The sequence below is a fragment of the Chiloscyllium plagiosum genome, chromosome 9 (genome assembly GCF_004010195.1).
Source record: "Chiloscyllium plagiosum isolate BGI_BamShark_2017 chromosome 9, ASM401019v2, whole genome shotgun sequence".
NCBI lineage: Eukaryota > Metazoa > Chordata > Chondrichthyes > Orectolobiformes > Hemiscylliidae > Chiloscyllium > Chiloscyllium plagiosum.
Window position 1 is genome coordinate 45,200,373 of NC_057718.1, and position 13,692 is coordinate 45,214,064.

Here is a 13,692-nt window from a genome sequence, read left to right on the forward strand (position 1 = left end):
AACACTTCAACTCCCCCTCCCACTCCTTCAAGGACATGCAGGTCCTTGGACTGCTCCATCGCCAGACCATAGCAACACGACGGCTGGAGGAAGAGCACCTCATCTTCCACCTAGGAACCCTCCAACCACAAGGGATGAACTCAGATTTCTCCAGTTTCCTTATTTCCCCTCCCGCCATCTTGTCTCAGTACCAACCCTCAAACAGCACCACCTTCCTAACCTGCATTCTTCCTGACCTCTCTGCCCCCACCCCCACTCCGACCTATCACCCTCACCTTAACCTCCTTCCACCCACCACATTTCCAACGCCCCTTCCCCCAAGTCCCTCCGCCCTACCTTTTATCTTAACCTGCTTGGCATACTTTCCTCATTCCTAAAGAAGGGCTCGTGTCTGAAACGTCAATTCTCCTGCTCATTGGATGCTGCCTGACCTGCTGCACTTTTCCAGCAACACATTTTCAGCTCTGATCTCCAGCATCTGCAGTCCTTACTTTCTCCCACAAGGAATAAGGATGTTGCAAGATGTGATGTCTGCAGGACCCCATTGCCTTGCGTAACATTGTTCATCTGGATTCCACATGCTGCAGGAGGGTCTCAACACGGTCAATAGTCTAATGGTACCACCCTGTGTCAACATAAAATTCGGTGTCAAGCTGACAGTTACATTCAGGGCTAGAGGGGCTCTCAAAGTCACAATTGTAAAGGTAAAACAATAAAATTTATACTTGTTCACCTGTGCCAAAGTACCTACAAAAATATTTTTTCTTTCTCTCCCTGCCACTTCATTTTATTGTACACCCTGCTTCTGCAGGGAGTCTGCAATACAGTCTATTGATGCTGGAATTTTGGTCAGGGAGCCCCCAAGGTATTTGCAGTTGGACAACCCAGACATGTTGAATATTTCTTGACTGCAGCACATGAACGCTCCTCGCCTAAAACTTCCAAGCGTGCAGGTGGAGGGCTCAGCCAGCTCTGGAGTCGCCGGAGAAAATTTCCGACAGACCCCGGTTTGGTTGTTATTCTTGTTGGGTGCCTCCTAGTACCATCCTGTCTGCTTGTGAAGAAAAGCGCACAGTGGAAAAACAGGTTCCCTGTACCTGTTGCGTCTTCAGTTACGATGATCAATGATGGGCTGATGAAGTGCAGGAGTATGCTTCTCCAGCAAACCCTCAGTGCTGGACCTAGCTCGCTATGGCAGTTAGCGACCTATCCATGGAGCAAGACAATTAAATGAGTCACTGCCCTGCTGCAGCTCTGGGCAACAAGTTCAATTGCATCCCATACATCAGTCTGCTGTTCCTGTTCTTCCCAGTGCACGTGGATGAAGTCCCTGATTGTTGACACCATCCTGTCCTATCCTGTCAAGGACTGAGCAAGAGCTTTGTGACCAGCAATCATCCGATTTGCCAATGGCCTTGGGCATTTTTTTCCCTCAGCCAGTTGCAGAGATTTCACAGTGAGGTGCTCAGATTGTGATCCTACCTTATTAATACTAACATCCTCATTGGAGGTAGGAGAAAGTGAGGACTGCAGATGCTGGGGATCAGAGCTTAAAAATGTGTTGCTGGAAAAGCGCAGCAGGTCAGGCAGCATCAAAGGAGAAGGATAATCGACGTTTCGGGCATAAGCCCTTCTTCCTGAAGAAGGGCTTATGCTCGAAATGTCGATTCTCCTTCTCCTTTGATGCTGCCTGACCTGCTGCGCTTTTCCAGCAACACATTTTTAAGCTCTGATCCCCAGCATCTGCAGTCCTCACTTTCTCCTAGTTGATTTTAACCTACTGCGAATTCTCTTGCAAGGATGCCTTCCTTGAAGCAGCTCTCCTCCTCCCTCTAGTTCATTCCTGAAGGGGTTATGCCCGAAACGTCGATTCACCTTCTCCTTTGATGCTGCCTGACTTGCTGCGCTTTTCCAGCAACATTTTTAAGCATCCTCATTGAGGTGTCAGTCTCCAAGTTGGTGAAGGGGGTGGGCACAGGATTCAGCCATGCTGGTTGGGGATGGCTTCTGGGAGCTAGTCATTTCACCATTCTTGTACTCAGTCTTCCAGATATAAAGGCTGGGATTCAATTAGCATTCTTAATTATTGTCTGTACAGGTTCTTGACATTTTAAAAACCTGTACACCTGAACTCCCAAGTATGTTTGGACATTCACTGTATTTAATTTCACTCAATCTAAAAAATGCCCTGATCTAGCCTTTACGGTCCAAAATGGTAACCGCACAGTTGCTTACATTGAACGCCATCTGTTGATGTTACACAGAGTTGCAGTGGAACAAATAGTGCCACTTATCATTTGGTGCCTTGGCATCTTTACTGTAGTTCCGATCTTCTCTTGTGATGGCCAGGATTCTGTCCACGTATTAGCTGAGGAGCCATACACTGGGCACCCTCCACCCGCCCAGCCCCTTTTTACCTTATTGTGGGTTGTCTTCTGGAACAAGTGTAAGTTCTGAAGTGAGTGAGGTGAAAGGTAGTGAGGCACTTGAGTGGGCAGTATAGGGTTAGTGGTGTGGAAAGTTGAGGCTGGGAGCAGGTGAGGGAAAATGTTGCAGGTGATATGAAGATTGGCGGAGCATGATGTGTGAGGTGTGTGCTGAAGCAGAGGTAGAATGAGCCAGAGTTGACAGAGGGAAGATTGTGTCATTTACCCTGGTACAGCAGAGAAGATCATTGACTTTTTTTACAGCACTGCTAGCCATTCTACCACACAGCTGAGACAGCACTGACCTGTTTGGCCATCTCTGACTTGCTTGCCCGGGTCTGGTACACATGTTGAATGATGCCAAGCTAAAGTTAATTTTCTACATTGTCAATTACTACTTTCTTCCTTCTTTCCAGAACAACAGGTAGTAAAATTGGATGCGACTGATGCAATCAGGGCAGGTAGGTGGTAACTGAGTTAATAAATATTTGGTAACACAAGATGACATGTGTCCCTGGGCCTGGGGTAAAACTTCCTCCTAAAAACATGACATCAACTTGTGTTAAGCCAAAAAAAGGTAAGATTCAGTGCCATGTATCTCTTTCCTCAAATGAAAATGCTTTGCAGCTGACTCTCTCAGATGGCAGAGCTAGGATCAGAATCTGCCATACAGAAGACAAGGAAAACAAACTTGAATTTTAGCATTAATGTCCCAATAAAGCTATTTCCTAATAAAATAATTAGAAACCAAACCAGACAGCAGGATATGCAAAAAATAAAATTTAAATGCCGGTCCTTTACCCCCAGTGGCATATTGTACGAATACAGTTCATCAGTGGATAGAAAAAGGCAAGGTTAGGAGAGAAGGAAGAAAGTAGTAATTGACAATGTAGAAAATTAACTTTAGCTTGGCATCATTCAACATGTGTGAAAGTTGGTATTGTATTCATGCGACCAAAAGGAATTTGTCAAGCAAACAACCAACATCAAACAAATACATTTCCTAAGTGCAAAGGAAGCTGTTTTAAAGAAGGCGTGTAATTTTAAAGTCAGACAGATGGAGGACAGAGGGCGAGCAAGCACCTTAATAAAATAAGGTGTTATTTCCTCCTTTCGAATTCATCAACACTTATTTACACCAGCATTCAAAGGGTAAGGAAAATTAAAACCATTACTTGAGTTCTCAAAGTGAATTAAAATTGTAACAAAAAAAATTGAAGGAAAGAAAGATATACAAATATATAAAAACTTTCTTGGCCAGCAGCACAAAACTGACAACTTGGCAGTCAGACTTTATTATCCAAATAAAGTCAATAGAAATAAAGGAATCTGGCCAACTGTATTAAGAGTTGACTATCCGCCATTGCTTGTGTTGCCCCACCACCATTTGAAATTTCATCCTCATAAGTCTAGTTAGCATCAAACAGCATTTTTAGAAGCCTAATAGATGATTTACATTTCAAAAGCAAAATGTTGCAAGTCCTGGAAATCTGAAATAAAACAATATTTTAGCAGATCAGTTCAACACACTAAATTAAACCAATAAATTAACAGTGAATGAAAGAGAACAAAAGATAAAATAAAAGTCCTAAATTTACCTCTCAAGGAAGCATTTAAATCAATTCAGGTCGAAATACTTACACCAGAACTGAGAACACTTTTCGGTTCAGTTACCTTTCAGTCATTTTTTGAAATGTCCACAAATTTGTTGCATATTTCCAGCAAAGACATCAAAGATCTCTTACCTTGGTCTGAATTGTTTTCAGTTCAGTTTCCAGTCGCTTTCTTTCTTCCACTTCTTTATTGTATTGTTCCTGCAGTTCCTCTAGTTTTGGATCTGTAAATCAAACAAACCCTAAATTTTGCTTCAGAAATTTGATAAAAATTAACGTTTTTGAACATTCTGCAAAATTAATTGTGATTCTATTCCCCAGTTAGCAGTACAGATCTGTCTGTGAATTTTAAAATAAGTCTTAGTGTTCCAAATCATATTGACCCCATATATTGGCAAATCGTAGGCATAGCAGCTACAAGGAACACTATAATCAATGATACACCAACTAAAAATCAGCTTAGATTACTTGCTACAGTCTTGAATAGCACTTGTGGCATAAATATCGGTCTCAAAACAGATTGTGCTACCAATAAGTACCAAATTGTGATTTACTCTAATGTTTACAATATTATTTCTAACCGAGCTTTCCAGCGATATTCTTAGTTGGTGTCACAGGTCTGGAGAGATTTCTTTGTGGTGTTCTAGACTGTGCATCCCCTGGCATTACAGTCTGTTGGCTTCGTTCAAGTTCCGACTTGTTTCTATAAAAATAAGATTGCTAGTTAGAGGAAAACCTGATCTAGCTGCCCTTATGCTCACAGAAGTAGAATTAATTTTTAGTTTATTTCACAGACTAATATAGAAAAATCTTTCAAATATAGTTCAGCCCATCTGCATGATAAAAATTGAGTTAGGCAATTGACTTGTCTACATCAGCTTTCTTGGGCATCAAGATCATTTGCATCACTTAATTCCCCGGACCTATATTTCTTCAATTTTTCCACAAATGGCTATGTAATATGCAATCTAGCCACCAATTTTATTTTACAGCTTCTAACTCCTCGCCTAGTGGTTCCCAACCTATTCAGCATCAATGCACTCTTCAATAAGGCAAGTAATTCCACAGCATACCCACCTTTTTCAGTTGAATTGTTCACACAGGTCACATTTACTTGCATTTAATATACCATCGTAGCAATGGAGATACAGAGCAATCGATGATGCTCCCCATATGCTATCCAAACAATCAACCAGCTGCCCACCTTGCAGAGGTTGCCACATGGACCAGTCATGGAGGGGAAGACCATTTGTCTGCAAGATCAGCTGCTCCCGACTGTGTGAGGCCCAGTGAGCCAATCTCCTGTCCCCTGGGTTCAGCTCCAAGAAAGGGCTGGCTCTGCAAGCTGCAGTTCCAGCACTTAACATTTTCTCAGCTCTGCTCAGTTGAGTCCCTGACCAAATGCAATAGCAGCAGCAGATGATCCAACTGACTCAGTACAAAGGTAAAAAAGTGATGACTCACTAACGCCGTGCACGATTGACAGTGCCATGCACCAGACACACTGCCCCACAATAACAGCGCCTGCTATCAGCAGGTAAAGCTCACTGCTTCCCAAAAATTCCATGGCATAACTTCTCACTTTGCTGCAGCACACCACTTGAAAATCACCATCTAGCCTACACAACAGCATACTGTTAGACACTAGCTCATATAGTTAAATTGCAATTTATGTAATTTGTTAAAAGGAATATATCCTTATATACAGAATAGATTATACCATTATAGTAAATGTTAAATTAATGAGGATAACTTCTGAAATCACATTATTTTGAATACAGATTTTTAAAATCAAATCTCTATCCTCTTTTCTGAAAATTGACAGGTTGCTAGCATCCAATCCACAAACACCAGTTACCCTCCAATATCTAATCCAAGAAATTCAGCTCATTGTGAGCATGCAGGCAAGATCTGTGTCTCTATGTCACAAATTGACATGACTAGAAAATTGGTTGGCTAATAAGCAGCATTAATAGATCTTTTCCACATCAACAAGATGTAATGCGTTGTGTGCCACAGGGATCAATGGGTTATCTTAGGAGGAAAGGTTGGATATGCTAGGCTCACAGATTAGGAGGAAAAAAGATGATTTAATTGACATCAAAAGATCCTGAGAGTATTTGACGGTTTAGATGTGGGGAGGGCGTTTCTCCAGACAGGGGAGGATCACTATTTAAAAATCAGGGACAACTCATTTAAACAGGGGCAAAATACTCTTTTTTCCTCTCAGCAAGCCATGAGTCTTTGCAACTCTTCCTGAAAAAGGGTAGAAGCAGAGTCCTTGAATATTCTTAATAAGCAAAGAGGTTAAAAAGTTATCAGAGAAAGGTGGGAATGCGGTTTTGAGTTTACCCGAGACCAGCTATGAATATATTGAATATGGTGGAGCAAGCTTGAGGGCTTAATGGCCTACATTGCTTCTAATTCGTACGTTATTTATTTTCAAAATTAAAATGGAAATGTTTGGAGGGATATGGGTCAGAAGCAGGCAGGTGGGACTAATTTAGTTTGGGATATTTTCAGCATGGACTGGTTAGACTGAAGGGTCTGTTTCCATGCTGTATGACTAAGTAAAAAGCCAGAAGACGGTTTTACCACATTTAATATCATTACAGCACTGCCTAATACTAATAGCTGCCATATTTACCTATAACAGTTATTCCATTTCAAAAGTTATTTTAGTGCGTAGTAAGCTTTTGGGAACAAACAGAAAATAAACTCACCAAAAATTCTAAAGAAAATTATTTTGGCAATATTTGAAAGTGTAAAGAACAACTAAAATCAGTGTATGCTATGTACATGTTCATTTGGAATTTACAGGATAGTGATGAAGAATAGAAATATGGCAAATGTTTATGTCCATGTTGCAGAGAAAGCAAAGACAATTCTAGCACAGTCATTGGCGTTTGTATAGAACAATTAACTAGCATAAATGGTGAATTTTCTTGTATTTACAACTTAGCCAATCACCAAATGAACTGGGTAAACTGAAGTGCTCTTTTACTTTCATAATTACAGGCAGGAGTATTGAAGTAATATTAGACAAAACATGAACTCTAAGTTTCAGTCTCCAAATGCTACTACATTTGCTGAGTTTCTCCAGCATTTTTATTTAATAACTCCGGTGGCTCAATGGTTAGCACTGCTGCCTTACAGCACCAGGGACCCAGGTTCGATTCCAGCCTTGGGCGACTGTCTGTGCAGAGTTTGCACATTCTCCCAGTGTCTGCATGCGTTTCCTCCGGATGCTCCGGTTTCCCCCCACAGTTCAAAGATGTGCAGGTCAGGTGAATTGGCCATTCTAAATTGCCTATAGTGTTCGGTGCATTAGTCAGAGGGAAATGGATCTGGTGAGTTACTCTTCAGAGGGTCGGTGTGGACTTGTTGGCCCGAAAGGCCTGTTGTTTCCACGCTGTAAGGAATCCAATCTTAAAACATCTAGGATGTAACACATTTTATGCAAATCTGCTCCTGTTATTCCAAGAATAATTCAAACTGCTTCATGAATTTAACTATCACCCTCTGGTGGCTAACTATTATACCAGCAGGTTTCCTGATATTTCATAATTGCAATTAACATTTGTAACCAAGAAATTGGGGGTCATATGTTTTCTGTGTGAGAATACATTTCAAAGTCTTACATTAATATGAGGAAGACATAGTTCACCAAAGTTAATCTGGGTCAGTTAATTGATAGCATTGTTTCCAGCAGTGCTTAATCCCTGACTTTTGGGAACAAACAGTGCCTCTTTAGTACTTTGTATGTCCATGCATTATAATATCTTGAGCCAATTTATCAACACAATATATAATCCCCTTTACCTCTTGTTCTCTTGCTCAAGTTTATCCATCCGTATCTTGTTTGATGCAAGCTGTCCTTCCAGATAATTAACTTGTGATTCCTTCACTTGCAGATCATGGGAAATTTTCTGTCTGATTTTCTCAAGATTTTCACATGATTCGATTAGGTTCTGGTGTTCACGCTTCAGAGCACTGGTTTCAGTCTTCTCATTCTCTACCTGGTTTACAAACAAAGTCATGGAAAATATATTTTCAACCATAGAAAGAAAAATTGCAGTTATTTTAACTCTGTTTTGTCCCCTTTCTGAAAGTTTTAACATGTTAATAGGCTATGAATCTTCAGTAGCTATTTTCAGCTGTTTGTTGATTTCAACCCATCAGCTTCAGTATGCTATTTTCCCCACAGATGCATCACAGTGAGAATAGACTGAAAGTCAAATTATGCATAAAAGCATGAATTTACAAATATCATACAGGTATTGATAGTACTCTCATACAGTCTTGAATCAGAAGACTTCTAAACAAACAGGATGAATTTCTGTCAAGGAAAGAGGAAATCATCTTTCTTCTCCCACTGCAGTCACACCGTCAGCAGCTTTGGAGTTAAAGAGCGTTACCACAATATTCTATCGCCACAGGTTCACTGTATGCCCATGTCCACTGGAAAAGGGAGCAGGTAAGAAAACGTTTGTCTGCCAAATTCAGTTCCATAATTGTGGTAATAATAAAAGAATAACCCTTTTATCCATATTGGTGCAGGCATCCTCTACAGGTGCCCAAGTGGCATTCACCAGCAAAAATTTCTCCTTTATTCTTTCATGAGATGTGTGCGTCATTGGCAAGGCTAATATTTGTTACCCATCCCCATTTGTGCTTGAACTGATAAACCATTTTAGATGGGAGCCAATATTTAATCACATTTATGTAGTTCTGTGATCACATGTCAATCAGACTGGAAAAGATGGCAGATTTCCTTCCGTAAAAGGACATTAGTGAATCAATAATCAACGATAGTTTCATAGTTATCGTTCTGAAAACGCATTGCTTCTACCAATCTTTCAGGCGAATGGAATTCTGACTGTCAAAAGAGAATTAAATATTTAGCCAAAGGGGAAAAAATTGCAGGGCTAAGTAGTAAAGGCAGGGATGTGAGACTAATAGAACTTGCTCTTGCAGAAAGGCAGCACAGAAATGAGAGGTTGAATGATCTCCTTCTGAACTCCAATTTTAATAAAATATAATGATGAATACTGAAGAAATATTCTTGATTACAAATCACCCAAACTCCCAAAAAGTTATTATTATAAAATAAATGTTAACATATTATTTCGCATGATCTATTTCTATTGTTTTTATTTAGAAAGCTTCATAATTGTACATGTTCTTCCAATAAATTTTATCTTTCGTTTGCATTTACTGAACTTTCCATATAGGCTCTCTTTTATTTCCAAAAGCAAAAATGTACCATCATAATACATTCTCTATTACTACATAACTCATTTTGAAAAGACTATACTTCAGTAGCAAAATTATACTGTTTTAACATCTAAATGTCCCTGTCCTCATTATTTATCTTTTGCCTTAATGTGAACATCATTTATACGCCACACTTCAAATTCTTCTAATTTGCTCCACTGTCAAAGTATTCTGAAAGTCACTATTCTCATGTAGGAGACCAAAGTCAACTTTCACACAAGATCCCAAAATCAGCATTTAGATAAATAAGCTGTTTAAATTGCACACTCTTTCAAATCTGCTTAACAGAAACTGTTTGGTGCTTCACTCAAAAGAAGCAACTCGGAAAATGACTTCAATTTACAACTGTGAAGAGGTTAAAGTGCTCCAGCTAAGCTGATGTTGCATCATATGTCTAATGCTGTTAACTTTGATAAAGTGATGTGGAAAAGTGGTGAGTGGCCTGTTACTTAAAGCACATGGTTCTTTCATTGATGCTATTTACCTAATCCACATGGGATTAATGTTGGAATACTGGCCCACTGGTAGTCTGCAAGACAGCAGTGGTCTCCAGCATTGTTGATCTCATTCTTCGCAGTAGTTCATTTTGCTGGAAACACCACTGTTGAAATAACTTTGGTCAATTGCACATAGGAAAAGTGTCAAGCTTTAGATATCTTAACTTGTAAACTGTAGCTATTTGCAGCTTGGATTGTATAAAAGCTATTTTTAATATTTCCAGAATAGACTTAAAAGTATTAGAAATCCATTTTAATTGGAATAAAAAAAAATTATTATTGGTGGTTACTAGACCTGAACCACATTAACCTCCACAAGGATGACACTAGTAGTAAATACCAATGCACTTGGTACTTAAGGAAACATGCAATATGATCATGAAGCATGCAATCAAAAATATAATCTTTAAATGATGGGTTAGTTTTACTATACATTGCAAATATGTTAAGCAGAATGAGTTAAATAAGGTTGCGAGAGATTGTGGAGTTGACAAAACCTTCATCCTATCCCAAAGCACTTTACAACCAAATGTTCTAATGCAGTCAATTGTTACCATAGGAAACTTTAATGGCCAATTTTATTTTGCCAACCAACATTAACAGTTCATGAGCCCTTGCTATGTGTCAAATTGACTGGTAAGTTTTTGTTTAAAAAAAAACTTTAAATCCTCAAGTCCATCAGGATACTTAAAATTACAATTCTTTGGATGGGTCAAGAAGAATAACATCAAAGGAATAAAACCTGCCATCTATGAACGACTAAACTATTTCTTGAAGAATCATCACCTTTTGCTTTTGTTTCAATAGTGCAGCTTCCAGGGATTCTAGTTGAAATTGTCGCTGTTGGCGTTCCTTTTTGAGTTTATCCAACTGAGTTTCAATTTCCTGTATCTTCTGGAGCGCCTTTGTGGGCAAGCCCTGTTTCCACTCTTCCACTACCCAACTCATTTTGCTCAATTTTGTGAAAAATCTATATCATGATCTAAGAAACAAACAAAAAAGTAGTGTGTAATTGTCATGCCATTTACAACACAGCAGCAGGCTGGACATCCCATCAAGTTCTGTCAGAGTTCTATGGTTATGTATCAATAGAAAGATATTGCTATTTCAAAACTAAATAAATTACTCAATTCAAATGAAGTTAAACTTGAGCAGTACCATTAAAATACCAGAGATGATGGAACATAAATGACAGTTTAAATCAGTTCCACTAGGACAAAAGGAAACAAGACTATTAGTTTTGATTATCAATTGCAAAAAAAGAGTTATGGGGATAGTGGGTAAAAGGCATTCAATTGTTTGATCAGCCATTACCGTATTAAGTAGCAGACCAGGCTCAATGGGCCTACTCCTAGTTCAAGATTAACACAAAAGAAACTGTCAGGTGGTTTAGACAATTTGAGTGTATTAGGCAATGTTAGACTTCCATTTGAAAAGTTTTTTCACACACGTGGTCACTCGACAATTACTACTCTACATCAGTGGAATTGCAGAAGGCATTCCTGAACATCAGCTCTTGAGTGTTGTGGAGGTCATCTTCTGAATGGTTGACGTTTCAAAACTTCCTTCCCTTGTTACACATAGAAAGACCTGACAACCTTGCAAGATCGATCAGATCAATTCAAAAAGCTTGGAATCTTTCTAGATTGCATGAGGCAGTTCCATACCAAGGAAAGTTCAGACTTAGAAAAGCATCATGCAAATACAAATCTTTCATCTTCAGAAATCTGTAATCTAACCAATCCAGAACTGTCAGTATATCACCTATGAAAGATGAGTAGTTTAACATATATATTAAATAATTTTTGAAATCTGGATTTCAAAATAAACAATGTATTTGTTTACTTCTCCAAAGGGTTTTTTTTTACTCAAAGTAAAAAGCAAGGCTGTACTTCTTGTTACGACACGGAGATGAACCTTCTGTTAATTAAATCAAACACTCAGAAAAGGCTCACCTTGTCTCGTAATCTGTTAAAGTAGGAGTGACTGAGAACTCCCAAATTCCACTGTTTAAAGAAAATAATAATCAATTTATTCTTTAACTCTAAAAGTGAACATTAAACAATAACTATTCACAACTCTAAGCACCCCCTTTCTCTTAACTGTTTATTATCTGCCTCCAACTCTCTAACAATCTGCCTCACAGCACCAGAGACCAGAGTTTAATTCCCACCTCAGGCAACTGTGTGGAGTTTGCACATTCTCCCCATGTCAGCGTGGGTTTCCTCCAGGTATTCCGGTTTCCTCCCACAGTCCAAAAATTTGCAGGTTAGGTGAATTGCTAAATTGCCCATAGTGTTAGGTGAAGGGGTAAATGTAGGGGAATGGGTCTGGGTGGGTTGCGCTTCGGCGGGTCGGTGTGGACTTGTTGGGCTGAAGGGCCTGTTTCCACACTGTAAGTAATCCAATCTAATCTATTATAATAAAAACACTTAAGATTACATCAACTTAATTTCAAAACCATACAGTGGCTGTTGTCTGCAGTGTCTGACTTCTTCTGGCCGAAGATCTCCCTGGGTTATCTTTCTTTTTACTGTAAAGATGTTGCATATGAAAAGGTACCTTTGATGCCTGTTTTTTTATACCCCCAACATCAGATTGTTTCATTAGTTCGATGTTGGCAAAACAATAAATTAAACACGATTGGGTTTTTGAATCCTGGGGCATAATTTAAACTGATTAGTTAAATTCGAATTGTCATCAAAACATCAGGTATCCATTTCACAGCCAAATGTTACATATTTTCAATTTTTCAGTACACTCTGAGATTGCTAGCTAGTCATCACAGGTGCTTGTCAGCTCTCAGTTCAGAACAGCATTCACTCTCTCAAAGGTACAGTACCACCTTCAACTTCATAACATTCTGGAACAGTAATCAAATGTAGCTTTTGTTAGAAAATAGTGATTGCACACTCCTAGAGTGTTAATCAAAAGACGTTTATACAGTCTCTTCTACTATAACATTTGTTTCTTAAACACAAATGGGCTTTAACGTGATTGAAGAATTAGACTGTAATTTGTAGAACGCAAACTTTCCTAATATGTATTGGCTATAACACGAATCCAGTCCCATTAGTTTGAATGGCACAGTTATTGCATGATTTTCTTATAATGAGAGATCACGGAGGTAAGGAACTATCGCATCACATCAGAACTGACTGTTCTGTAATGCTAATGACATTAGCGTAAACATCCAAGCCCAAAGCTTTGTTTTCTGTTCAGAAAAATCAAGGCTGAAAGACGTCTCTATTTAAAAATCAGTTCAGACGACACCAATGTTGAGTTTAGAAGCATAGGTAGTTTGTCTTCTAGGCGGAGCTTTTCAGGGCAGCTCAGGGAACTGGGTACCTCAGCAGAAGGGTTTGTTTAGTTTATAAAACTTCCAAACCAGGGGATTATATCTGCAGGTAATTAGAGTGGAAAAACTTTAGACTCTCAGATTTGAGAAGTCAGCAAATTTCAAAAGGACTCAAATTTTGTCCACAGTCCAAGGCCAAGAAACTGTCACAAGTCAATGAAGTGGAATACTAAAGAGTTGAAATCGCAGTCTTAATTTGTCCGGACTTGTCTACAGAAACTTTTTTTTGCTGTTTCTTTTAGATTTTGTTGTCTTCCATATTTAAAGCACTTCAGTGTTTTTATTTTAGATTAGAATTTAAAGAGCTGGTGGTATGCAAAAGGAGAAGTGTGCATTCATACAGTGGGGAGCTTTAATTGCTGAAGATGTTGATGGTCACTTGATAGTTCAGGAACTATGGCAGAATTTCAAAACAACCTCCTAGACAAATAGGGAAGCTCTTTATCATGGCTACAGCCTTCCTGCTAAACTCCACTGCCATTGCATCATCAGAACAGACACATTGCTAATATTCCGGACAC

General features: G+C 39.1%; 1 protein-coding gene across 8 annotated transcripts in view; it reads right to left on the bottom strand.

Moving 5' to 3' along the window:
• The window catches only part of LOC122552828 (centromere protein F-like), a 105,162-nt gene that overhangs the window by 88,914 nt on the left and 2,556 nt on the right, over nt 1-13,692 (bottom strand). For all 8 annotated transcript variants that reach the window (XM_043695818.1, XM_043695816.1, XM_043695820.1 and 5 more), the window contains exons 2-5: nt 10,600-10,795; nt 7,862-8,058; nt 4,621-4,742; nt 4,172-4,263 (exon numbers count right to left, since the gene is read on the bottom strand). In XM_043695818.1, the coding sequence (XP_043551753.1) occupies nt 4,172-4,263; nt 4,621-4,742; nt 7,862-8,058; nt 10,600-10,761 (573 nt within the window). In that variant the 5' untranslated portion in view covers nt 10,762-10,795. The remainder of the gene's footprint in view (nt 1-4,171; nt 4,264-4,620; nt 4,743-7,861; nt 8,059-10,599; nt 10,796-13,692) is intronic.